Source organism: Chiloscyllium plagiosum, chromosome 25 (genome assembly GCF_004010195.1).
Source record: "Chiloscyllium plagiosum isolate BGI_BamShark_2017 chromosome 25, ASM401019v2, whole genome shotgun sequence".
Taxonomy (NCBI): Eukaryota; Metazoa; Chordata; class Chondrichthyes; order Orectolobiformes; family Hemiscylliidae; genus Chiloscyllium; species Chiloscyllium plagiosum.
Genome location: NC_057734.1, coordinates 51,470,357 through 51,496,296, shown reverse-complemented (window position 1 = coordinate 51,496,296; position 25,940 = coordinate 51,470,357). Strand labels below are relative to the sequence as shown.

At 43.4% G+C, this 25,940-nt stretch overlaps 1 protein-coding gene across 2 annotated transcripts in view; it reads right to left on the bottom strand.

The window, feature by feature from the left end:
• The window catches only part of LOC122562879 (breakpoint cluster region protein-like), a 477,748-nt gene that overhangs the window by 45,464 nt on the left and 406,344 nt on the right, over window positions 1-25,940 (bottom strand). For both annotated transcript variants that reach the window (XM_043716188.1, XM_043716189.1), the window contains one exon: window positions 8,100-8,239. In XM_043716188.1, coding sequence (XP_043572123.1) covers window positions 8,100-8,239 — 140 coding nt within the window. The remainder of the gene's footprint in view (window positions 1-8,099; window positions 8,240-25,940) is intronic.

The following is a 25,940-nucleotide window of genomic DNA, read 5'->3' as shown; positions in this document are numbered from 1 at the left end:
AGACGCACAACACTGCCACACATTGATACCAATGCCATAGGGAAGGCATTGAGATTCTTGGGCCAGAATGAATATCGCATCATTAGGTTTTGATTTACAGTGGAGAGGAGCAATGAAAACTGAGTAAGACCATTCCTGTAGCAGTCAGACAAGAGATCTCTTTCTATCAGTAATGACTCAGTGGATTGGGATATGACACAGCCAGGATAAAACAGAACCAAAGACGGACAGGAATAAAATACTGGACAGGAGAAGATGCTTCAGGGATAGGTTAGGTGCATTGCAACAAAGGCACAAGCCATCCCAGGAATCAATTTGGTAAACCTTCATTCTCTCCACAGCCAAAACATCTTCCTTAGATAAGGAGACCAAAATTGCACACAATACTCAAGTGTGGTCTCACCATGGCCCTGCAAAATTGCAGCAAGACATTCCTGCTCCTGTACTTGATACCACTTGCTATGAAGGCCAATATGCTATCGCATTCTTTACCAGCTACTGCCCCTCAGACTTAATTTCAGCAACTTGTGTACAAGTCTTGTTCTACTTGCTGTTTTCCTAATCTTTCACTATTCAGATAAATAATCTACCTTCCCAATTTTGCAGTTAAAGTGTATGACTTCGCTTTGTCCATATTCTACCTCATCTACTATGCATTTGTCTACTCATTCAACTTGTTTAAATGACAATAAAGCATCCGCACATCCTCCTCACGGTTCATCCTCCCATCCACTTTTGTGTCATCTGCAGATTTGGGAGATTTTACATTTAGTTGCCACATTTAAATCATTTATATTATGAATTGCTGGGGTTCACAACACAGAACATCCCTGCTTTCATCAACATTTCAAGTGCTGTTTGAAAATGTTGGCTTCCAATTCACTTGCTTGTTCAATCATTTGGTGGTATTGGGCTCTTGTGATATTATGATATTCAACACCCTGCTATTGCATGTAGCATTGACAAAAATGTAAAAGAGCAAGGAAATACTAATTCAATGTGCTGCCTTCAATACAATATACATAAAGGGTTAATTGTATACTGCAATTCCCAGGCCTGTTCAGGGAGAAACTAGTTTCTCCTCCTACCTTGTTCTCCACAATGTAAAAGTCACGACTAATAAATTCAGTACCTTCCACTCTTCCCTATTTACCTCTAAGCATGAAGGAAACAGAGTGAACTGGACAGGAACATGTTATTGTGCCATTTAAAAAATGTTAGTTAAAGGAGGCAATATCCTAATTTCCAAAAAAAAACATACACACAGATTTCTTTCTGCTCATTTGACTGCACTGCTGGTGAAATGACTCTGGGCCTTAAACATCAGCAGGTATAGCCATACATAGCCAATTTCCAGTTTCTTTGTGTCAATTCATCGCAACCTGCACACAAGAGCAGATTTTGTGACAACGCAGAGGTGGGTGGGCTTTAAAAATGTTCACTACATGCTAATTTATAAGCACTATCTTCGCCTTTGAACACTTCCTGAAGATAGATCAGGTTGGGACAAGCAACCTGCCTCAGTTATTTTCTAATCAAATTGTTCAAGAATGTTATTACACATTTCTGAAGGAGGTAGGACTGGAATCCAGGCCTCCTGGCTTAGATTAGGGACACTACCACTGCACTACAATAGCCCTAGCAAGCTCCTTCTGATTTAAAAAAAAAATTAACCTATTTTTCTAATAAAACTGTTCAGAGATGTTATTATACACCTCTGGAGCTGGTGGGATTTTAATCCATGTCTCCCGTTCTAGCATTAGTGACACTACCACTGCACCACAATAGGACCGAACCTCCCTATAAGTAATGGGTAGCCAATTGTCAGAACTGCCAAAAGCTGGCTAGAAAATAAAGACTGTGGTTGCTCTCACAATGTCAAAGAGTGGAGCTAACCTCCTGGTAGCAGATGGTACCAATGTTTCAAACAAACTTTGAGGCCCTCATACCTGTCTGGTCACATCTATAGCCAACAGGTTACTGTGTGGAAACTTCCCTGAGGAGGGCAGCTATGAGCATTTTTTTTCACTTTGAAAGTTTTAAAAATGGATGAAAGGAGTTGTTCACAATACAGGTGCACTCTTTTTCTGTAGGTTGCAGCATCTTTCAAGCAGAAATGCCACATGAACGCACTTCAGCTTTAAACATGTACCCCCTGCCTTAATTGGATTATGACCAGTCCTTCAGGCTACTAACTGGCTAATTCATGGTAAATTGCTATCACTTGGTGTTTTTCCAAAGTGAAAGATTGTAAGATTGTTTTCATATTTAAGAAAGCATATTGTAATATTCCTGGGAAATCACTTGTTTCACATTGGGCTTTCGTGTGAAATAACAAGAATTCACTCACATAAAGAACAAGGACAATTTACAGCCCAGGAACAGGCCCTTCGGCCCTCCAAGCCTGAGCCAATCCAAATCCACTGTCTAAACGTGTCACCCAATTCCTAGGCATTTATATCCTTCTGCTCCCCACCTACTCATGCATCTGTCCAGACGCATCTTAAATGAATGTACCGTGCCTGCCTCTACTATCTCTGCTGGCAACACATTCCAGACACCCATCACACTCTGTGTAAAGTACTTGCCGCGTACTTAAACTTTTCACCTCTCACCTTGAAATACTAAGCAATATTTTTAATGTTGTTATTTTATGTATAAGCAGTACAAGGTGGTGATTTGGTGGGTTGAGGCCTTTACTATGAAAGGTTTTCTGGACACATTTCCAGTCACAGTTGACAATATCAGACTCTGGACATAGAAAGATCTGGTCTTGGCAAAACTGAAACAGCTGATGGTGATGGGGGAAACCATAGGGCTGTCATGATCAGGAATGAAATCTTTTTGGAACCAAAGAGACGAGAAGAAAGTGAGGACTGCAGATGCTGGAGATCAGAGTCGGTAAGTGTGATGCTAGAAAAGCACAGCAGGTCAGGCAACACCCCGAGAAGCAGGAGAATCAATGCTTTGGGCATAAACCCTTTGTTGGTTCAGTGGTAGAATTCTCACCTGCCACACGGAAGACCCGGGTTCAAATCCCGGCCACTGCATGGTGTTCCTTTCCAAAGAGACCAGATCACAGTAGAGGACAACGTATTATTATAGGGAGCAAGAGTGACTGTCCTGAACAAAGGTCCCCATCAGATACTGGCTGAATCCCCCAGGGTAATCCAGAGGTTTCCAAAATGAAGATGTTGATGAGAAGTTATACCTGGCAGCCAGGATTGGATTCAGACATACTCGCTTTGGAGGGGCAGTGCCCAGAGTGCCACCAGGGACAAATAATTACCAACAGTAGCTCCTCCACATTCTTGGGAATGGCCTGGATTCAGTTACACATAGACTATGCAGGTCTTTTCACAGACACAATGTTCTTAGTCACTATGGATGCCCACTCAAAGTGGCCTGATGTGAATGGAGTTCATTCATCAAACACAGGGCTAATGACAGAACTGCGTGCATCTTTTGTCATACATGGACTCCTGGAAGCGTTGGTCACTGATAATAAGCCATCGTTTACCAACAGGAAATTTGGGTATTTCCTAAAGTCGAAAGGGATAGCTCCACACGGTCCATCAACCAATGGTCCGGCAGGAAGAGCTGTCCAAAATTCTAAGGCAGGTTTAAAGAAACAGCCTAAAGTTTCATTAGATACCAAACTGTCCTGGTTCCTAATTGACTGTCAGACGAACCCTCATGCAATTACAGGGACAGCTCCAGCTGAGTTGCTAATGGGGAGAAAACGTTGCACCAGGTTAAATCTGATCTTCACGAACGTAGGTCGGAGGGTCAAATAGCATCAGGAACGCCAATGCTGGACACAAGATTTTGCAAAGTGAGAGAGACAGTTTACTTCAGGGGATGAAGTTTGGTGTAAAGACCATGGAAATGGCCCTGCATGGGTAAGAGACATGGTAGATAATTGTACACTCCAGTGATGTACAAAGTTTAGATAAGTGTGACAGTCCTGAACAAGCACACGGACTGTATGAAAGCTGCAAATTCTCTAACGATGCAGTAGCAAAACGTGCTCTGCTCATCAATAGCCTTTCCAACTGCTCCAGAACCTTCTCTGTCAAGTGTAGGTTCTCCCGTTCCATCAAACAATGAAGATACTTTGGAATCTAAGATGTTCATGTTGCCTTTGCTGCCTGAAGAAGAGAATGAATTTCTTCTGAGATGTTTCTGGCACAAGAGGCAAGATACTGTGCCTTACATGCTGTCCGTATCAGAAGCAAAGTTGGAGAAACCTGACTCAGCGTTAAAACACCGGAGGAGGAGCCACAAAAAAAAACTGCCTATGTCCTTGGACTCAAAAGGTGGGGGATAGTGATTGTAATGACTGCCAGCCAGGTGGACATCATAGACTGTGTTTCCTGATTGGGGCTGTTTATCTGGTCCAATCCTGAAGTCCTGGCTGACCAATAAGAACAGGAGTGTCAGACACCCGTTCACTCTGACAATTGGCTCTGAGGAAGCTGGATTGCTGTCAAGGATTCACTATGTATAAATAAAGGGTGACTTGGTGACGGGATACCATCCTCTGTGAAGTTATTTCATTCACAGAGAACAGGTAGATGAACACTGCAGGCATTGTAATGGAAATTCTAGCAACATTGACATTTGTACTTAGAGTCATAGAGATGTACAGCATGGAAACAGACCTTTCAGTCCAACCCGTCCATGCTGACCAGATATCCTGACCCAATCTAGTCCCACCTGCCAGCACCCGGCCCATATCCTTCCAAACCCTTCCTATTCATATACCCATCCAAATGCTTCTTAAATGCTGCAATTGTACCAGCCTCCACCATATCCTTTGGCAGCTCATTCCATACACGTATCACCCTCTGCGTGAAAAAGTTGCCCCTTAGGTCTCTTTTATATCTTTCCCCTCTCACCCTAAACCTATGCCCTCCAGTTCTGGACTCCCCGACCCCAGGGAAAAGACTTTGTCTATTTATCCTATCCATGCCCCTCTTAATTTTGTAAACCTCTATAATGTCACCCCTCAGCCTCCGATGCTCCAGGGAAAACAGCCCCAGCCTGTTCAGCCTCTCCCTGTAGCTCAGATCCTCCAACCCTGGCAACATCCTTTTAAATCTTTTCTGAATCCTGTCAAGTTTCACAACATCTTTCCGATAGGAAGGAGACCAGAATCGCATGCAATATTCCAACAGTGGCCTAACCAATGTCCTGTACAGCCGCAACATGACCTCCCAACTCCTGTACTCAATACTCTGACCAATAAAGGAAAGCATACCAAACACCTTCTTCACTATCCTATCTACCTGCAACTCCACTTTCAAGGAGCTATGAACCTGTAGTCTAAAGTCTCTTTGTTCAGCAACACTCCCTATGACCTTACCATTAAGTGTATAAGTCCTGCTAACATTTGCTTTCCCAAAATGCAGCACCTCGCATTTATCTGAATTAAACTCCATCTGCCACTTCTCAGCCCATTGGCCCATCTGGTCCAGATCCTGTTGTAATCTGAGGTAACCCTCTTTGCTGTCCACTACGCCTCCAATTTTGGTGTCATCTGCAAACTTACTAACTGTACCTCTTATGCTCGCATCCAAATCATTTATGTAAACGACAATAAGTAGAGGTAAAAACAATGACTGCAGACGCTGGAAACCAGATTCTGGATTAGTGGTGCTGGAAGAGCACAGCAGTTCAGGCAGCATCTGGCCCAGCGCCGATCCTTGTGGCACTCCACTGGTCACAGGCCTCCAGTCTGAAAAACAACCCTCCACCACCACTCTCTGTCTTTTACCTTTGAGCCAGTTCTGTATCCAAATGGCTAGTTCTCCCTGTATTCCATGAGATCTAACCTTGCTAATCAGTCTCCCATGGGGAACCTTGTCGAACGCCTTACTGAAGTCCACATAGATCACATCTACTGCTCTGCCCTCATCAATCTTCTTTGTTACTTCTTCAAAAAAACTCAATCAAGTTTGTGAGACATGATTTCCCACACACAAAGCCATGTTGGTTTTGTAGATTAACTGAAGTTTCTTTGTCCTGATTCCTTCTTTTCACTTGTTTGTGGCCATCTGAGGGAGAATGAATCTTATTTTTGTCTAGCTGCTAGCTAGTTGACTTCTAGCACTTTGAATGTGAGAAGGTATTTACATGGACCATGGGGTCACTAGGGGTAGTTTGTCAACTGTGATCTTCACAGCACATGAATGCTTGAATGTAGGTTGGTACACTCCAGTAGAATGGAAACTGGCTTTTTAATCTCTGTTCTTGTGTATTTTTTCAAAGGAAAAACATAAGTAAAATGTGCCTGCAGTCTGGAACATAATTCACAGGAGGTGGCTTGCTATTGAACAGGAGTTTTCAGCTCTTCCTTGACTTCATAATCACAAGAGATCATAGTCCAGTCCATTTGAAGTTACTTTGATACTAACCACAGAATTCAGATTAATTATCCTAATTTTTGTGATGGGGAAATTGTTTGAGTCAATAATTACGGATGGGGTAATCCTTGAGAGTTTTCAGTTAATCAAGAAGAGTCAGTATGGAATCGTGACTGGTAGGATATGCCTTACAAACAGAACAGAATATTTTGAAGAGGGAATGAAGGTAGTTGACAGGGGAATATTGATGGATGTTTTTCACCTGGACATCCAGAAGGCATTTGATAAAATCCCACATTAACATGGGATGGCACAGTGGCTCAGTGGTTAGCACTGTTGCCTCACAGGTTCAATTCCAGCCTTGGGTGACTGTCTGACATTCTCCCCGTGTCTGCGTGGGTTTCCTCCAGGCGCTCAGTTTTCCTCCCACAGTCCAAAGATGTGCGGGTCAGGTGAATTAGCCATACTAAATTATCCATAGTGTTAGGTGCATTAGTCGGAGGGAAATGGGTCTGGGTGGGTTACTCTTCGGAGGGTCAGTGTGGACTGGTTGGTTGGGGGCCAAAGCGTCTGTTTCCACACTGTAGGGAATCTAATCTAATTACTGTTAGAAGCCCAAGAATTCAGGGCAAATTACCAACATGTTTGGTGATCAAGTGGCAGGCAGCAGAAAGTAGGGATAATGGGTGGGTACTCCAATTGACAGGATGTGTCCAGGGGTGTTCCACAATGATCTATATTAGGGCCTCAACTATTCACATTATTTATTTATATAACATGGCATAGGAAATCATACACCCAATCTTGCTGATGGCATGAAGTAAGGTGGTATTGCAGATAGCATAAATTACAATAGGATATTGATAGATTAAGTGAACAGACACACATATGGCACATAGAGTTCAATTTAAGCAAGCGTGAAATTATCCATTTTGTACTGAAGAAGTATAAAGTGTTATCCAGATGGAATAACCTTAAATAATAGTGGATGTCCAAAGAGACTTAGGGTTCAGGCGTAAAGATTTTTGAAATGACATGCATACATGCAGAAAATAGTCAGGAAAGCTGATGGAATACTAGCTTTTACATCTACAGGACTGGAGTACAAGGATGGAGAAGTTATGCTGCAGTTATACAAAACCTAGCACAATTCCATTTGGCATACTGTGAGCAAATCTGGGTACCACACCTCAGGAAGAACATATTGCCCATGGAATGAATATAACATAGGTTTACAATAATGATACAAAAACAAATTGCTGGAGAAACTACTTTCTCTCCACACATGCTGACAGACCTGATGAATTTCTCCAGCAGTTTCGATTTGTGTGTCAGATTTCCAGCATCTGCAGTTCGTTGTTTTTTTGCTTAAAAGAATGATACCTGGGCAAAATGTTAGGAAGCACTTTTACACACTAAGGGTGGCAGATGTTTGAAACTCTCTTTCAAAAAAATGGCAGCAGCTGCTGAATGAGTTGAGGATAGCTTTTTTTGTTAAGTGAATTTATTAATGGATATGGGCTAAAGACAGGTACATATGGAGGTAGGCCACAAATCAGCCATGATATAACTAAATGAACAGGCTTAAGGAGCTGATTGGTCTTTTCCTGATTCTATATTCCTACACAGCAACATGAAACTATTTGCTTTGCGTTATTTATTTCTGATTTAATTCAGAATCTATTCTTATCTGACGTTAATTACATACTACACCAATACCAAGATACTTACTGACATCAAAAGCAGCTTTAAGGGCCTGAATGTCTGTTGCAACTCCCGAAACTCGATAAATGCCAATTTCCTCCATTCCGCGTCTCTCAATCTCTTCCACACATTGTCGCACTATGTAAGGCACCTTAGATCTTTCCCGCCTGTAAAGGAAAAAGTGCCTTAACATGAATGGTATTCAGTTCTTAGACCTACATCATATACTCCATAACATTTTCTCCAATACAAGAACTGTTTTTATGTAATTTTCAGAAAAAGCACCTGAAATATACACTTTCTAAAGTTCCTTTCTGTCATGTTTTCTGCATTGCACACCACTGTTGCCCAAAGTTTGTGGGAAGGCTAGATTTGCTTAGACTAGGTGTTCAATATTTAGATACTAATCCATATCATCCTGTAGCTATATTTCTCTAATAGCTACTAGAAAATATTTATGCAGTTCTACTTGTACTCGTTTGTTTCAATCTGAATGTTATATGCCTTTGGTTTTATTCTATTGCTCTCTTTGTAATTTCTAATCTTATGTGTTGGTTGACTCTTCTGATTCATATTCTCCATCCCTTCCTGTCACAGTCTGATTTCCCATCCCTGTGTTAATAACTTGCTCTTCTGGGGAAGGTGGGACCTGTGCACGAAGGACGGGTTGCAGCTGAACTGGAGGGGCACAAATGTCCTGAGTGGTAGATTTGTTCATGTGGTTTGGGAGGGTTTAAACTGGTTTGGCAAGAGGGTGGGAACTACAGCTACATATCTGAGAGGGGGGTAGTTGTGGATGGGACAGTGACAGAATGTAGTGAATCTATCAGGAAGGTTTTTCATGTGATGAAACAAAAGGAGTGGTTTAAGTGTGATGAACTTAGAGCATGGATCAGTACTTGGGACAATGATGTAGCCATAACGGAGACGTGGGTTTCACAGGGGCAGGAATGGTTGCTAGATGTTCCATGGTTTAGAACGTTTTAAAAAGAACAGGGAGGGTGGAAAAAGAGGGGGTGTAGCATTGCTAATCAGAGAGTTCATCACAGCTACAGAAATGAAGGTTGTCGAGGAAGGTTTGTCTACTGAGTCAGTATGGATGGAAGTTAGGAACAGCAAGGGAACAGTCACCGCATTGGGGGTTTTCTACAGACCCCCTAATAGCAGAAGGGAGATTGAAGAACTCATAGGGCGGCAGATTTTAGAAAAATGCAGATAAGACCATAAGACATAGGAGCGGAAGTAAGGCCATTCGGCCCATCGAGTCCACTCCGCCATTCAATCATGGCTGTAGCAGGGTTGTTGTAATGGGTGACTTCAACTTTCCCAATATTAACTGGAATCTCCTTAGTGCGGATGGCTTGGATGGGGCCATTTTTGTCAGGTGTGTTCAGTAGGGTTTCCTTACTTAGACAGGCCAAAGAGGGGAGAGGCCATTTTGGATTTGGTGCTCAGCAATGAGCCAAGACAGGTGTCCGAACTCGCAGTGGGAGATCACTTTGGTGACAGTGACCAAAACTGCCTCACATTTACCACAGCCTTGGAGAGGGAAAGGAACAGTTACCAAGGGAAGATATTTAATTGGGGAGAAAGAAATTATGATGCTATTTGGCAAAAGTTAGGAAGTACAGATTGGGAGCAATTTTTCCACAGAAAGGGCACAACAGACATGTGGAGACTGTTTAAGGAGCAGTTGTTGCGAGTGATGCACAAATTTGTTCCTCTGAGACAAGCAAGAAGGGATAAGCTTAAGGAGCCTTAGATAACAAGAACACAGGAGCTTCTCGTCAAAAGGAAGAAGGCAGCAAGGTGGAGGTAGCAAGGATCTATTGGACCGAGGAGAGCAAGGAAGGGGCACAAAAAAAGCTTGGCAGGAAGGATTAGGGAGAACCCAAAGGCATTTTACTCATACGTGAGGAATAAGAGAATGATCAGGGAGAAGTTAGGGCTGGTCAGGGATAGTGTAGGGAACTTTTGTGTGGAGTCTGAGCAGATAGCGATGGCCCTAAATGAGTTTTTTGCTTCGGTTTTCACTAAGGAAAGGGACCTTGTTGTGAATGAGAACTTGGAGGAACTGGGAAACAGGTTTGAACAGATCAAGATTGATGAAATTGATTTGCTGGAAATTTTGGCAAACAAGAAGATTGATAAGTCCCGAGGGCCAGACCAGGTTTGTCCTAGGTTCCTCTGGGAAGCGAGAAAGGAGGTTGCTAAGCCGCTGGCGAAGATCTTTGCTTCCTCACTTTCCACTGGAGTCATACTGGAGGACGGGAGGGAGGCGAATGTTCCTCTTATCGAGAAGGGGAATAAGGAAATCCCTGGCAATTACAGACCAGTCAGTCTTACGTCTGTGGCCAGCAAGGTTTTGGAAAGAATTCTGAGGGATAGGATTTATGATTATTTGGAAAAGCGTAGCGTGATTAAAGGCAGTCAGCATGGCTTTGTGTGGGGCAGGTCATGCCTTACAAATCTTACTGAGTTCTTTGAGGGGGTGATGAGACAGTTCGACAAAGGTCGAGCAGTGGATGTGGTGTATATGATTAGATTAGATTAGATTACTTACAGTGTGGAAACAGGCCCTTCGGCCCAACAAGTCCACACCGACCCGCCGAAGCCCACCCATCCAGACCCATTCCTCTACATATATCCCTGCACCTAACACTACGGGCAATTTAGCATAGCCAATTCACCTAACCTGCACATCTTTGGACTGTGGGAGGAAACCGGAGCACCCGGAGGAAACCCACGCAGACACGGGGAGAATATGCAAACTCCACACAGAGAGTCGCCTGAGGCGGGAATTGAACCCGGGTCTCTGGCGCTGTGAGGCAGCAGTGCTAACCATATTGTGCCGCCCACCAATATGGACTTGAGCAAAGCTGATTCCGTTCCCCATGGTAGGCTTATTCATAAAGTCAGGAGGTATGGGATACAGGGAAATTTGGCTGTCTGGATTCAGAATTGGTTAGCTGACAGAAGGCAGAGTGGTTTTGGATGGAAAGTATTCTGCCTCGAGGTGAGTGGTGTCCTGCAGGGCTCTGTTCTTGGGCCTCTGCTCTTTATATTTTTTATCAATGACTTGGATGAGGAGGTTGAGGGGTGGGTTAGTAAATTTGCCGATGACAGAAAGGTTGATAGTATCGAAAGCTATTGCAGGCTACAGCGCGACATAGATAGGATGCAGAGCTGGGCCGAGAAATGGCAGATGGAGTTCAAACTGGATAAATGAGAAGTGATGCATTTTGAAAGGTCGAACTTGAATGCTGAACATAGGATTAGAGACAGGATTCTTGGCAGTGTGGAGGAACAGAGGGAACTTGGTATTCAAGTGCATTGATCCCTCAAATTTGCCACCCTAGCGGATAGGGTTGTTAAAAAAGCATATGGTGACCTGATTGAGTATACAAGGTAATGAGAGGCATGGATAGAGTCAATAGCCAGAAACCTTTCCCCAGGACAGGACTGACTGGGATGAGGGGTCATAGTTTTAAGATATTAGGAGGAAGGTATAGAAGAGACGTTAGAGGTAGGTTCTTTATGCAGAGAGTTATGAATGCATGAAATGCGTTGCCAGCGGTGGTGGCGGAATCAGTCATTAGGGACATTTAAGCGACTGCTGGACATGCACATGGACTGCAGTGAATTGAGGGGTTAGGTTATTTTATTTTAGATTAGGAATAATCCTCGGCACAACATCGTGGGCCAAAGAGCCTGCTCTGTGCTGTATTTTTCTATGTTCTATAGACTTCATTCTACTCATTGATTTCCTACAACTTCCCAAAACTGTTCAGTTGACCTCAGTTTTTGGTTAAAGCCCTCTCTAAATCTCTCGTTATATAGTTGGCTCGAACCTCTGTCCCAGCATAATTCAGTTGAAGATGTCCCATTGATCCAGATTCATTTCCCCAATGCTGATACTAATGTCCCATACTACTCTATGTGCACTTGTGCCAGAAAACAAGCAGATCTTTAAGATTCTGCTTCTCAATTAATAAGGGTACATATATCCTGAAACTGACTAGGCAGAACCTCCCTCTTTGTCCTGCCTATGTTGTTAGTACGCACATAACTACAATGACTGGATCTTCCCCGTCCCGCTGCAAATTACTCTGCAGCCATGAATCATGGCAGCAGGTATGCAACATAGTTGTGTGAATTTGCACACTTTGTTATAAAAAAAGAGTCAGTCCCCAACACCCCCCCAACCCCACCCATACTCTCCCTTACTAGCACTAAATTCCTCCTTCATTCCTATTCTTGAATGGTTTCTTGTACTACAGTGCCATGGTCAGTTAGCTCAGCTGCAGCTCTCACTCTCATCTAGATTAGCTGAAAAAACCTCAAACGTATTGGACAGTAATGAAATCTGAGGCTCCTGTGCCCCTGTCCTTTGCTGCCTCACTCACAGTCACACTCTCCAAATCTGATGCCCCAGCTCTAAGTGTAACTGCTTCCCAGTTCAAAGAATTCAGGTAACATTCCCCTTCCCTGGTGTATCACAATGTCTGACTTCAGCTTCCAGCTCAAATTCTGAACCAAAGCTTCTAACACTACATCACACCTAGTAGAAGATGCAACACTTGCCCATTGACCTCCTCCCCCTTCACTGTCTAAGGCTCCACATACACCTTCCAGGTGAAGTTGTGGATTTTACCTACACTTCACTCAATCTAGTCTACTGTATTAGCTACTCACAATGTTGCCTCCTCTACACTGGGGAGACAAAATGCAGACAGTTTGACTGTTTTGTGGAATGCTTGTACTCTGTCTGTAAAAATGACCCTGAACTTCTAGTTGCTGACCGCTCCACATAACAGTGTTCAAATGTCAACATTTCTGTCTTGGGATCTGCTCCAGTGAAGCCCAGGCAAGCTGGAGGAACAGTATCCTATTTTCATGTGTGAACCTTGCAGCCTCAGGACTCAAGATCAAGTTCAGTAATTTTAAAACCTGACCATTTCCTTCCATGTCTTTTAGCCACCTCACACCCCAGATCCTGTCATGACATGGGTTGCTTTCAGTTGACAAACATCCCCATTGACTCATGGGATTACACGGCTTGCAACTAACCAAAATGGGAACGGTCCATTTGGGAAAGCACTGAACTTCACTGTGATCATGCACAAACCGGAGGTGACCTCAACAAGCTGGAGAAGGCACAAATGTCCAAACAGCTCCTTTATTCAACCTGCTAAGCACTAACTTCGCTGCAGATTGTGTATAGAACTTAATGGTCACCTCAAAACCCATCAAGCAAATCATTTTCAATCCTCAGAACCTGCCTAAGATATTAACAAGGACAGGATCATTCAGCATTCCAATATTTGGTTTGAAGAATTTAAATAGTTCAAAGTCCATTAGACAGTGTTCTCATACCAATTTTCTACAGATGTGAGGCATATGAGGCAGCATCATATAAAGCAACAGGATGCATTCCACCTTTGCTGCTGAAGATTTATCTATGACATTAAGTAACGGGATAAAATCTCTAATACCAAGATTCTTGCAGGTTGCAGCATACCCTGGCATGGTCATCAACTTTGCTGCTTTGGTCATTTGGATTGCAAGGAATATTGTCACATACTAAACATAGAAAACAGGAGCATAGGCGGGCCTTTCAAGCCTGCTCCACCATTCAACATCATCATGGCTGATCATTCAACTCATATCCTGTTCCCATTTCCTCCCCATATCCGAGATGCCTTTAGCCCTAAGGCTGTATCCAACTCCTTGAAAATATCAAAGTTTAGTTTCAACTGCTTTCTGTGGCAGAGAATTCCACAGGCTCACTACTCTCTAGGTGAAGACATTTCTCATTTCAGTCCTAAATGGCTTATTCCTTAAACTGTAACTCTAATTATGGACTGCCAGTTATTGGGAACATGCTTCCTGCCTAGCACCTGTTAAAAAGGTACAGGTTTCTCTGAGATCCACCTCAGTCTTCTAAATTCCAGTAAATATAGTCTTAACTAATCCAGTCTCCCTTCATGCATCAGTCCTATCTCATCCCAACCATCGGTCTAGTAAACCTGCATTGCACTTCCTCCATAGCCTGAACATCCTTCCTTAGGTAAGGAGACCAAAACTACACATAATACTCAAGATGTGGTCCCACCAAGGGCGATATATTTGCAGCAAGGCAAACGCTCCTGTACTTAAATCCTCTTGCTATGAAGGCCAACATACTATTTGTCACCTTCACCACTTGCATGTTCACTTTCACCAACTGGTGAACAAGGACACCCAGGTCTTGTTGCAGCTCCCCCTTTCACAATCTATCACCATTCAGATAAATAATTTTCCTTCCTGTTTTTGTTACCAATGTGATAGTCTCACATTTAGCCATGTTCTAGCTTACCTGTTATGTATTTGCTCACTCATTCAACTTGTCCAAGTCACACTGGAGCATCTCTGCTTCTTCTTCACAGTCCAGTTTTGTGCTGTCTGCAAACCTGGAGACAGTACACTTCGTTTCCTCATCTAATTCATCTTGTGAATAGCTGGTGCTCAAGCACTGATACCTGCAGTACTCAGTCATTGCCTGTCACCTGGAAAATGACCCTACTTTGGCATTTGACAAAGAACTACGTAGCAGGGTGCGGAGTTAGAAGCAAGATACATATCTAAGGAGAGATGAGCTGGCCAGGAGTCAAGAGGAGGTATACTAGAATGATCCCAGGGATGAAGGGCTTGTCATATGAGGACTGGTTAGGGACTTTGGGTCTGTACTCGATGGGAGTTTAGAAGGTTCAGGGAGGATTTCATTTAAATTTTCAGAATACTGAGAGGCCTTGAGAACGTGGACATGTAGATGTTTCCACAAATTGAAGACACTAGGGCATAACGGTATGCTGTTAATTGCATACAAACGTTTTGTGACACATGCACCAGAACACACATATTCCCTGCAAGTCAGAGTTCTCCTTTGAAGCAGTACTCTGCTTCTTTATTCTTCCTGCCAAAGTGAACTGCTTCATACTTTCCCACATTATATTCCATCTATCAGAGTTTGGATTACTCATTCTAGCTTTAAAAATGAAATCAGGTTATAAAATACTAGTGTTGAACAATATTGAATTTACTATTTCACACTTCAATTAGCAGCCTCTTTCAAAGAAAACAATCTTCTATAGAAGAATAAAACTGATTTTCTCATATCTCTCTCTATTTTATGTAAGTGACTGACATACATCTTGAGCAAGTACTTTGTTTATGATCTTGAGCTGACTGCTAGAAGCTATATGGAAAGAGATTGGTTCAAGTTGCTTTTCAATTTGACCTGCTGTATGACATAATTGGCACTTTTTCCACACAAGCTGATTAAAATCAACAACTCAGGGATGAGGAAAACGTGGCTCCACAATTTTCAGCCAGTTGAATGACTCCCTACCACACGTTTTTCTCCTGACTGTCTGACTAATGCCCCAAAATTGCACAGCACCAAATCAAAAGATTAAGTCCACTGCCTCAAGGGCAGGTTATTTCTGCAACCTTTTGGAGATGACTATTAACATAGAACTTTCTCTCCTCTTTATATACTTCAAAGTGAATTTTCAGAAAAGGATTAATCTGGATTTTTATGAGATTCATTGATTTGTGTTCAGGTTGAGTTAAAGACCTCTGTCTATTTATGTTTATATAAATATGCTACGTCCTTGTTTATGATTCTATCTTGCTTTCAGTTATTGCTCCATCGTTGACCACCACCTCTTGAAGTTCAATGAATTGAATTTATATTGAATGACAGTAGCTGCAAATTTCTTTGTCCAGTATTTCAGCAGTACCCATTTTTAAATAACCAAAGAAGTATGTTATGTCACATTACCAGCCATTTTAATGCCTTTACAGATACTACTTGAAACTGAAGAATATGAAAACAACTGGCGAATCACACTTTCTACCGGCCATCATCCACCCTCTCAGCATTCTCTTTCTCAATCACCCCCAGTCCAAACCTCACTCAGGGCCTTCTCCTGCTCAGACCAACTCTTCACATTCCTAACTTTCTGTTGATGAAATCATGCCCCAAGAAAGTCCAGCTTTCAGCCAACTCCTGCTAAAATGCACTTGCCCCCGATCTCTTGCTCAAATCCCATTCCCTTTGGGTCCACTTTCAAAACGGCAGATTTTTTTTGAAGTCGGAACTCTGTCAAATGAGAGAAATTCTCTGTACCTGATACGCTAACAGAACAACCTTGCTGGATTATGTCCATGTGAACCAAAGCTATAAGGATCATGGTAGAACTATTTTCCATTGTAATCACATTTTAACTTACCATCATCTTCTGAAAGGTAATTAGGGACAGATAACAAAGGCTGGCCGTAGCAACCTCTGCCTGGCCTCAGAAAGCCAATACTGAGTTCTCTCTTTAATCCACCAAAAATCATCACTTGCGTTTGACTTACTTTGTGACTGGAAGATGGTACACAGCACCAGGGCATCCCAAACTCAACTGTAAACCAAGCTTGGCTTTAGGCTCCAACCCCAGGGGAAAGGGAGGGAGATTACAAGCAGCCATGGTCACAGCTAAATCCCACACTCAGGAGCAGGACCTGTGAATGCTTAGGATCCTGCTACCCAACTATCCGGGATGAGGATACCTAACCTGCCAAGATATAAGCCTCAATGGCCAGAGTTTCTGTTCCGCAAATAGGCAGCATCTTCCCCAGTAGTGCAGATCCAATTGGTACCAGATGAAATTGAGCCATAGTCACCCACAGACAGTGGAAACAGGGGCAGTGACAAGAATCTAAGTGCATGCAAGGTGCAGAAATTCAGGTTTGGAGGTTGGGTGGGGAATAGGAGAAAAAGAATGGGATGAATGAGTCAGTCTAGTTGGGAAGTAAGTCATAGAGTCCTACAGCACGGAGCCAAATCCTTTGGTCGAAACTGGTCCATGCTGACCAAAATGTCCACCCATTTTAAACCCATTTCCCTGCATGTAGCCCACATCCTTCTACACCACCTCCAATCCCCGCACATGTCCAAATGACTTTTAAATGTTGTTAATGTAACCACCACAACCACTTCCGCTGGCAGCTCATTCCGTATAGGTACCAACCTCTGTGTGAAAAGGTTGCCCCTCAGGTTCCCTTTCATTCTTTTCCCCTTAACCTTAAACTGATGCCCTCTAGTCCGCGAAACCCCACCCCTGGGAAAAAGACTGATCTCATTCACTCTATCCATGCCTCTCTTGATCTCAAACACTCCTGTAAGAACTCCCCTCAGTCTTTGACACTCTAAAGAAAAAAGTCCCAGCTTGATCAAACTCTTCCTATTTCTGAGACCCTTGAGTCCAGGCAACATCCTTGTAAGTTTCTTCTGCACTCTTTCCAGTTTAATAGCATCTTTCCTATAGCAAGGTGACCAAAACTGAACACAATACTCCAAGTGCAACCTCATCAAAGTCCTATACAACTGCAATATAACTTCCCAACCTCGATACTCAATGCCTTGACTGAAGCAGGCCAGTGTGCCAAAAGCTTTCTTCGCTGCCCTGTCTACCTGTGACTCCACTTTCAGAGAACCATGCACCTGAACTCCAAGGTCCCTCTGTTCCACTATATCCCTTAAGGCCCTACCATTCACCATGAAACTCCTACCTTGATTTGAGTTTTCAAAATGTAAGACCTCAAGACTTATCTATATTAAACTCCATTTGCCATTTCTCGACTCACTTACCCAGCTGATCAAGGTCCTCCTGCAAATTCTGTTAACCTTCCTCACTGCCCACGATACCGCCTATTTTAGTGTCATCTGCAAATTTACTAATCTTGCCCTGTACATTCTCATCCAAATCATTGATATAAATAACAAACAGCAATGGGCCCAACACCGACCCCTAAGGCACTCCACTAGTCATAGGCCTCCAGTCTGACAAGCATCCTTCCACTATCACTGTTGGCTTTCTACCACCAAGCCAATTGTGTAGTCAATTTGCCAGCTCCCCCCGGATTCTATGCAATCTAACCTTCGAGAGCAGCTTACCATGTGGAACCTTATCAAAGGCCTTACCATCATCTCAATTACACTCACTGTCTGCCCTCATCAACCTTCAACCTTACTTGTCACTTCATCAAAGAGCTCTAACAAATTTGTAAGGCATGATCTCCAATGCACTAAGCCGTGCTGACTGTTCCTAATCAAACCCTGTCTTTCCTAACGGTGGTTCAATAAATTAAGGATGTGTGGGAGTGGTAGAGGTAGTTGGTAAGAGGTGCTGCTAAATGAATGAAAGGGTTGTTATTTCATAGAGTTTTTTATCATAAATTCCCCATAGTGTGGAAAGAGGCCATTTGGCCCAACAAGTCCACACCGACCCTCCGAAGAATAACCCACCCAGACGCATTCCCCTATCTTATTACTCTACATTGCCCCCGACTAATGTACCTAACCTACACATCCCTGAATATTATGGCCAATTCACCCAACCTGCACATCTTTGGACTGTGGAGAAAACCAGAGCACCCAGAGGAAACCCAAGCAGACACAGGAAGAATGTGCAAACCCCATACAGACAGTTGCCTGAGGCTGGAATTGAACCCGAGTCCCTGGCGCTGTGAGGCAGCAATGCTAACCACTGAGCCACTGTGCCAGGCAACTACTTCTTGATTTTCATTAAAAAAGCCTCTCGCTGCATTATGCCCTTTAGGGAAGAAAATGTTCCATCCTTACCAAATGTGTGAGTGACACCAAACCTACAGTAAAGTGCAGTTGACTCTTAAATATCTTCTGGATGAATAGGTATGGGCAAAAAAATGCAGGTTTAGCTAGCAAAGCACACATCCCGAGATCACATTTTAAAAAAGGACTTAAAGGGAGCACTGGCTTCATTTCACTGAGTAAGAAAAATTCCAATGGACAGAACCACCATCTATGGTAAGGTAGTATCAAACTTTAAAAAAAAGCTTGCAATTGCACAAATACAGGTGGCAGGTCAGAAGATTGGACAGATACGAAAAAGAGCAATGAATGACAAGAATAAGGCATCTGTAGCCTGCAATATGCAGTGGTGTGTTTTCATTTGCAGGATACTGCCCGGGTCTGCAGCTAATCCTTTGAAAGAGCCAGAGGCAAAGTAGTTTAATAAGTTAGCCACAGTGACTTCAGTTGGCACTGTCAGCTAATGCAAGGGCAAGGCAAGCAGAGCGATGAGAAATGACAACTACTGTGATAAGGCGCAAATCTCAGTGATCATTTGCTTGGATAGACACACTTTCCTGTCATAATTGGTTCTCTGAAATATTCAGGTAGATCCACATTAAGTTGTAGAAATAATGTTTTCCTGTCCCTCGACTCTTTCTGCTGCCTGGTGCTCTGCTTCTCCTACACAGGAACTTGCTCTTTTTTGCTACTAGGCTGAAAATAAAAGGAACACATTCCCATTGCCAGCTGATGACTGTCTTATCCTCAGCTCTTTTAGCTTCCAGGCAACGTAGGGACACAACGACTCCCTGCACCAGCAGAATGCACAAGCTCCACTTCAGCAACGGGAGTTGGGAGAGGGCGAAACAGGGAGCAGTCGGGAAGGTAAATTTCAATATAAAATACTTACCTTGTGAATTGGCAGAGCGAAGGCTGAACATGGGTGGATGCGGGCACTTGGGACTGCTGGGTAAGTGAACTAATATATATGGGCAGTGGCTAAACCCGAAACACTACATGTGTACTGCCTCCCAACTGTCCTCCTTGTCTAACCACAAAAAAAAGATTTTGTGGAGGGTTAGTAAGTTTCTTTTAAAATCTCTTTTGGCCAGTTAGAGCACAGGGGATGGAAGTTAGGGCCGATGCATGCTCTTCTTGCAGAATGTGGGAGATAAGGGTCACCATTAGTGTCACTGCCACCACCTGCGAGAAGTGCACCCAAAAATCCAGCTCCTCACAGACCGTGTCAGGGAACTGGAAGAACTTCGGATCATTCGGGAGGCTGAGGGAGTGATAGAGAGCAGTTATAGGGAGGTAGTCAAGCCTAACTTACAGGATGAAGGGAGAGGAAAAGGGAAACAGACAGACAGTGCAGGGATCCCCTGTGGCCATTCCCCTCAATAACAAGTATACCGCTTTAGATATTGTTGGGGGGACAACCTACCAGGGGAAAGCCAAAGTGGCCAGGTTTCTACAACTGAGTGTGACTCTGTGGCTCAGAAGGGAAGGAGGGGGAAAACAGGAGAGCAATAACGAAAGGAGATTCAATGGTTAGAGGAACAGATAGGAGATTCTGTGGTCGCAAACGAGACTCCCAGATGGTACACTGTCTTCTGGGTGCCAGGGTCAGGGATGTCTTGGATCGAGTCTACAAGATTCTTAAGGGCGAGGGTGAGCAGCCAGAAGGCATAGTACACATCGGTAACAATGACATAGCTAAGAAAAGGGATGAGGACCTGAAAAGTGAATATAGGGAGTTAGGTTGGAAGCTAAAAGGCAGGCCAAGCAGAGTAGTAATCTCAGGATTACTACCAGTGCCACGGGCTAGTGAAGCTAGGAACAGAGCGAATGCAGTTGAACACGTGGCTGCAGAGCTGGTACAGGAGGGAGGGCTTCCGATATGTGGATCATTGGGATACGTTCTAGGGAAGATGGGACCTGTACAAGTAGGACAGGTTGCATCTGAACTGGATGGATACCAATATCTTGGGTGGGAGGTTTGCTAGAGCTCTTTGGGAGGGTTTAAATTAGTTTGGCAGGGGGATGGGAACTAGAACCACAGATCAGAGGGTGGGGTAGCTGGTGCAGCGTGCAGCTAGGAAGGACAGACAGTTAATTGGGCAAAGTTGCTGTCTGTGTGATGGGTTAAAGTGCGTCTATTGTAATGCAAGAAGTGTCAGGAATAAGGATTATAAACTTAGAGAGTGAATTAATACTTGGAGCTAGAATGTTGTGGTCATTATGGAGATTTGGATATCATACAGCAGGAATGGTTGTTGGATGTGCCAGGGTTTAGATATTTCAAATAGAATAGGGAGGGAGGCAAAATAGGTGGGGTGTGGAATTGCTCATCAGGGATGGTATCAGAGCTGCAGAAAGTGAGGTCATCGAGGAGGGTTTGTCTACTGAGTCAGTATGGGTAGAAGTCAAAAACAGGAAAGGAGCAGTTATTTTATTAGGAGTTTTCTACAGATCCCCCAATGGCAACAGAGGCACAGAGGAGCAGATTTTGGAAGGCAACGTATCATCTGGGAGTCTCGTTCGCAACCACAGAATCTCCTGTCTGTTATTCTAACCACTGAATCTCCTGTTACTTTCACTCTCCTGCAAAAGTAATAGGGTTGTTGTCATGGGTGACTTCCCTAATATTGATCAGAACCCCCTTAGTGTCATTGGTTTGGATGGAGCCGATTTTGTCAGAGGTGAATCCAGGAAGGATTTCTGACTCAAGATATAGATAGGCCGACTAGAGGGGAGGCCATATTGAACTTGGTGCTTGGCAATGAACCAGGTCAGGTGTCAGATGTCTTGGTGGGAAACCATTTCAGTGATAGTGATCACAACTCCCTGACCTTTATTATAGTCATGGAGCGAGATATAAGTAGATGGTATGGGAATGTATTTAATTGGGGGAGGGGGAATTACAATGCTATTAGGTAGGAACTATGGAGCATAAATGTTCTCAGGGAACTGCATGACAGAAATGTGGAGATTATTTAGGAAGCACTTGCTGCCAGTGCTGAATAGGTTTGTCCCAGAGGCAAGGATGGTTCGGCGAAGAAACCTTGGAGGTGTGGAATATCTAGTCAAGAGGAAGAAGGAAGCTTACTGAGGAGGCAAGGATCAGGCAGGACTCTCGAGGGTACACAGTAGCCAGGAGGGAACTTAAGAATGGATTTTGGAGAGCTAAAAATGGGCATGAAAAAGCCTTGGTGGGTAGGATTAAGGAAAACCCCACGACATTCTACACTTATGTGAGGAACAAGAGGATGGCCAGAGTAAGGGTAGGGGCTGATCAGGGACAGAGGAGAGAACTCTGGAGTTGAAGGAGGTAGGGGAGGTCTTTAATGAATACTTTGCTGCAATATTCACTCGTCAGAAGAATCTTGTCGTTTGTGAGGACAACGTGAAACAAGCTGATATGCTCCAATGGGTTGATGGTAAGAAGGAGGATTTGCTGGAACGTTTGAAACACATGACGATAAGTCAGTTCCCTGGGCCAGACGAGTTATACCAGAGGTTAAAGCGGGATGTGAGGGAAGAGATTGTTGCACCTATGGCAATGATCTTTGCATCCTCACTGTCCATTGCAATAGTACTAGATGACTGGAGAGTGGCAAACGTTATTCCCTAGTTCAAGAAAGGAAAAAGGGATAACCCTGAGAATTACAGACCAGTCAGTCTTACGTCAGTGGTGGGCAGATTATTAGAGAAGATTCTGAAAGACAAGATTTATGAATATTTAGAAAAGCATAGTTTGATTAGAGATAGTCAGCATGGCTTTGTAAGGGGCTGCTCATGCCTCACAAGCCTTATTGAAGTCTTTCGGGATGTGACAAAACACATTGATGAGGGTAGAGCAGTGGATGTTGTGTGTATGGATTTTAGTAAGGTTCCCCATGATAGGCTCATTCAGAAAGTAAGGAGGCATGGGATACTGGGAAACTTGGCTGTCTGGATACAGAATTGGCTGGCCCAAAGAAGACAGAGAGTGGTAGCAGATGGAAAGTACGGAGCTCAGTGACCAGTGGCGTTCCGCTGGGATCTGTCTTGGGACCTCTGCTCTTTTTGATTTTTATAAATGACTTGGATGAGGAAGTGGAAAGGTGGGTTTGTAAGCTTGCAAATGACATGAAGGTTGGTGGAGTTGTGGATAGTGTGGAGGGCTGTTGTAGGTTGCAATAGGGTATCAACAGGATGCAGAGCTGGGCTGAGAAGTGGCAGATGGAGTTCAACCTGGAAAAGTATGAAGTGACTCATTTTGGAAGGTCGAATTTGAATGCAGATTACAGAGTTAAAGGCAGGATTCTTGGCAGTGTGGAGGAACACAGGGATCTTGGGTCCATGTCCATAGATAACTCCAAATTGCCACCTGAATTGATAGGGTTGTTAAGAAGGCATATGATGTGTTGGCTTTCATGAGCAGGGGAATTGAGTTTAAGAGCCGCGAGATTATGCTACAGCTCTAAAACAGGAAAGGAGCAGTTATTTTATTAGGAGTTTTCTACAGATCCCCCAATGGCAACAGAGGCACAGAGGAGCAGATTTTGGAAGGCAACGTATCATCTGGGAGTCTCGTTCGCAACCACACTTGGTTACACCACACTTGGAATATTGTATTCAGTTCTGGTCGCCTCATTATTGGAAGGATTTGGAAGCTTTAGAGAGGGTGCAGAGGAGATTTGCCAGGATGCTGCCTGTCTGGAGAGCATGTCTTATGAAGAAAGGTGGAGGGAGCTTTCTCACTGGAGCAAAGAAGGATGAGAGGTGACTTGTTAGAGGTGTATAAGATGATAAGAGGCATAGATAGAGTGGATAGCCAGAGACCTTTTCCCAGGGCAGGAGCATAATTTTAAGGTGGAGGAAGGTTTAGGGAAGGAAGTAGGTTCTTTACACAGAGTGGTGGGTGTGTGGAATGCATTGCCAGCAGTGGTAGTTGAGTCAGATACATTAGGGACGTTTAAGCGACTCTTGGATAGGCAGATGGATGATAGTAAAATGAAGGGTATGTTGGTTAGTTTGATCTTAGAGTAGGATAAAAGGTTAGCACAACGTCGAGGGCTGAAGGGTCTATACTGTGCTGTACTGTTCTATGTCCTACAAACAGTTGAGCAAGGAACAGGAGGAGGCCATTCAGTCCTTCAGGTCTAACTGTAGTGTCATTTCCACATTTCCACCTTCCCAAATAACTTTTCACACCCTGGAACCAGTGCAAAACCACTGCCTACCTAAGTTGACGATATAGCCATGACTGACAGCCATAATTGTGCCAGCTCAAAGCACTGGGTATACTTCTGACCCAGTGTGCAACTCACATATACCAATTAACTCCTAATTCTCCCAACAATTCTGAACAAGCTCCTTAACAACTTCAATTGACTTAATTATAGAATTTCTGATGAAGAGTGTATGCTCGAAACGTCGACTCTCCTGCTCCTTAGATGCTGCCTGACCACTGTGCTTTTCCAGCACAACACTTTTTGACCCTGATCTCCAACATCTGCAGTCTTTACTTTCTCTGAGTTAATTCTCGAATTGGGCGGTTTGCCTGGGCCCAATATCTCCCATCTTGATGAAGCCGATCAATAGTGATGAGGAAGTAAACTAGCACACAGGTCATGAGGAATAATTTTAGCACACAACTGCTTGCCCCCTGCCTCTTCCTGGCAGAATCTAAAAGTCCTAACCCTCACCCTTAGTCCAATTAACTTATCTAGCAATACTTTATTAGTACGAATTTAAGTCCCTCATTCTTGCCAGGGCCCTGCTTTTCATTATTTCTGAAATTGTTTTGTTTCTTCTACCAAGAAGAAAACATCTCATCATTTTCTGATTCCTGATTATGATTTCTCCTGCCTCTGTGCGACCAATTGACATTCACTCACTTCTTCCAACTTACATACAAATTGAACCATTTACATTCTGTTTTACATCGCTTGCTGGTCTATTCTAATACTATCTTATCCCTTTCCTTCAATACCTGGATCCTCCATTGCAGAATGCTAAAATCCTCCTCTTAGGTTTATTATTCTTTGAAACATCACAAATGTTTTACTATAAACAATATTATAATTTTATTAAATTTAAGTATTACATTTTATTATAATAAGACAAAGAACTCCAGATGTTGAAGATCTTAAACAAACAAAAATGTAGATTGCTGGAGAAACTCAGCAGATCTGGTAGCATCGAGAAAGAAAGAGAGTTAATGTTTCAAGTTTGGCAGTTTTCAGTTCTGGAGAAGAGTCATTCCAGACAGCAGCCATACCAGACTCAAAACATGAACTCTGTTCCTTTCTCCAGAGATGCTGCCAACCCTGTGGAGTTCCTCCAGTAATTTCTGTTCTTGTTGTGATACATCAAGCACTTTAGATGACTTTCACGCCAATGTAAAGGTCGTCTTTTTACCACCTAACACCACATCACTACTTCAGCCAATGGATCAGGGAATCATAGCCTCCTTTAAGGCTTACTATTTACTCCTGACCTTCTCACAAGTAGTCAGGACTACCCAAGTAGATGCAATGAGTTCTGGAGGAATTACAACATCTACGATGGCATCAAAAACATTACAGACTCTTGAGAGGAAGTGAAAGGAGTCTGGAACAAATTGTGCCAATTCACAGATGATTTTAAAGAGTTTATAGCTGAGGACATTGCCAAAGCCAGGCAAGCTGTGGTTGATCTTGGTAAACATCACTGAAGATGATGTCTTAGACTTGCTTGAATCCCATGCTGAAGAACTGACCAATGGGGACCTCATGGAGCTGGAGTAATAGAAAGCATTTGAGGAAGGAGGCCAGGACCTAGAAACCCCAGAACGCAAGAAGTTGTTGACGAAGGAGTTAGCTGAGGCCTTTCATCTCATTGAAACAGGGATGGCAAAGCTCAAGGAGCAAGATCCTAATGCAGAGAGGTTCACCAAAGTTTGCTGGATAGTACCGATGGTCTCAGCTGCTACAAGGCCATTTATAACGAGAAAAAGAAAAGCTCTGTTCAAGCCACCCTTGATGTTTACTTTAAGAAACTGACTTCAGAAGTAAACCCACACTCTCCAGCAGTAGAACCAGACCCTGACTCTCCAGCACCAAGGCCATCCTCTCCAACACCAGGCTCATCATCCAATTAATAAAGTCATCTTAATTATTAATTAAGGCCCCTTCCGGCATGCAAGACATCAAATGGAACAACAGTAAGTATTAACCTTTAATCATTATCGTTTC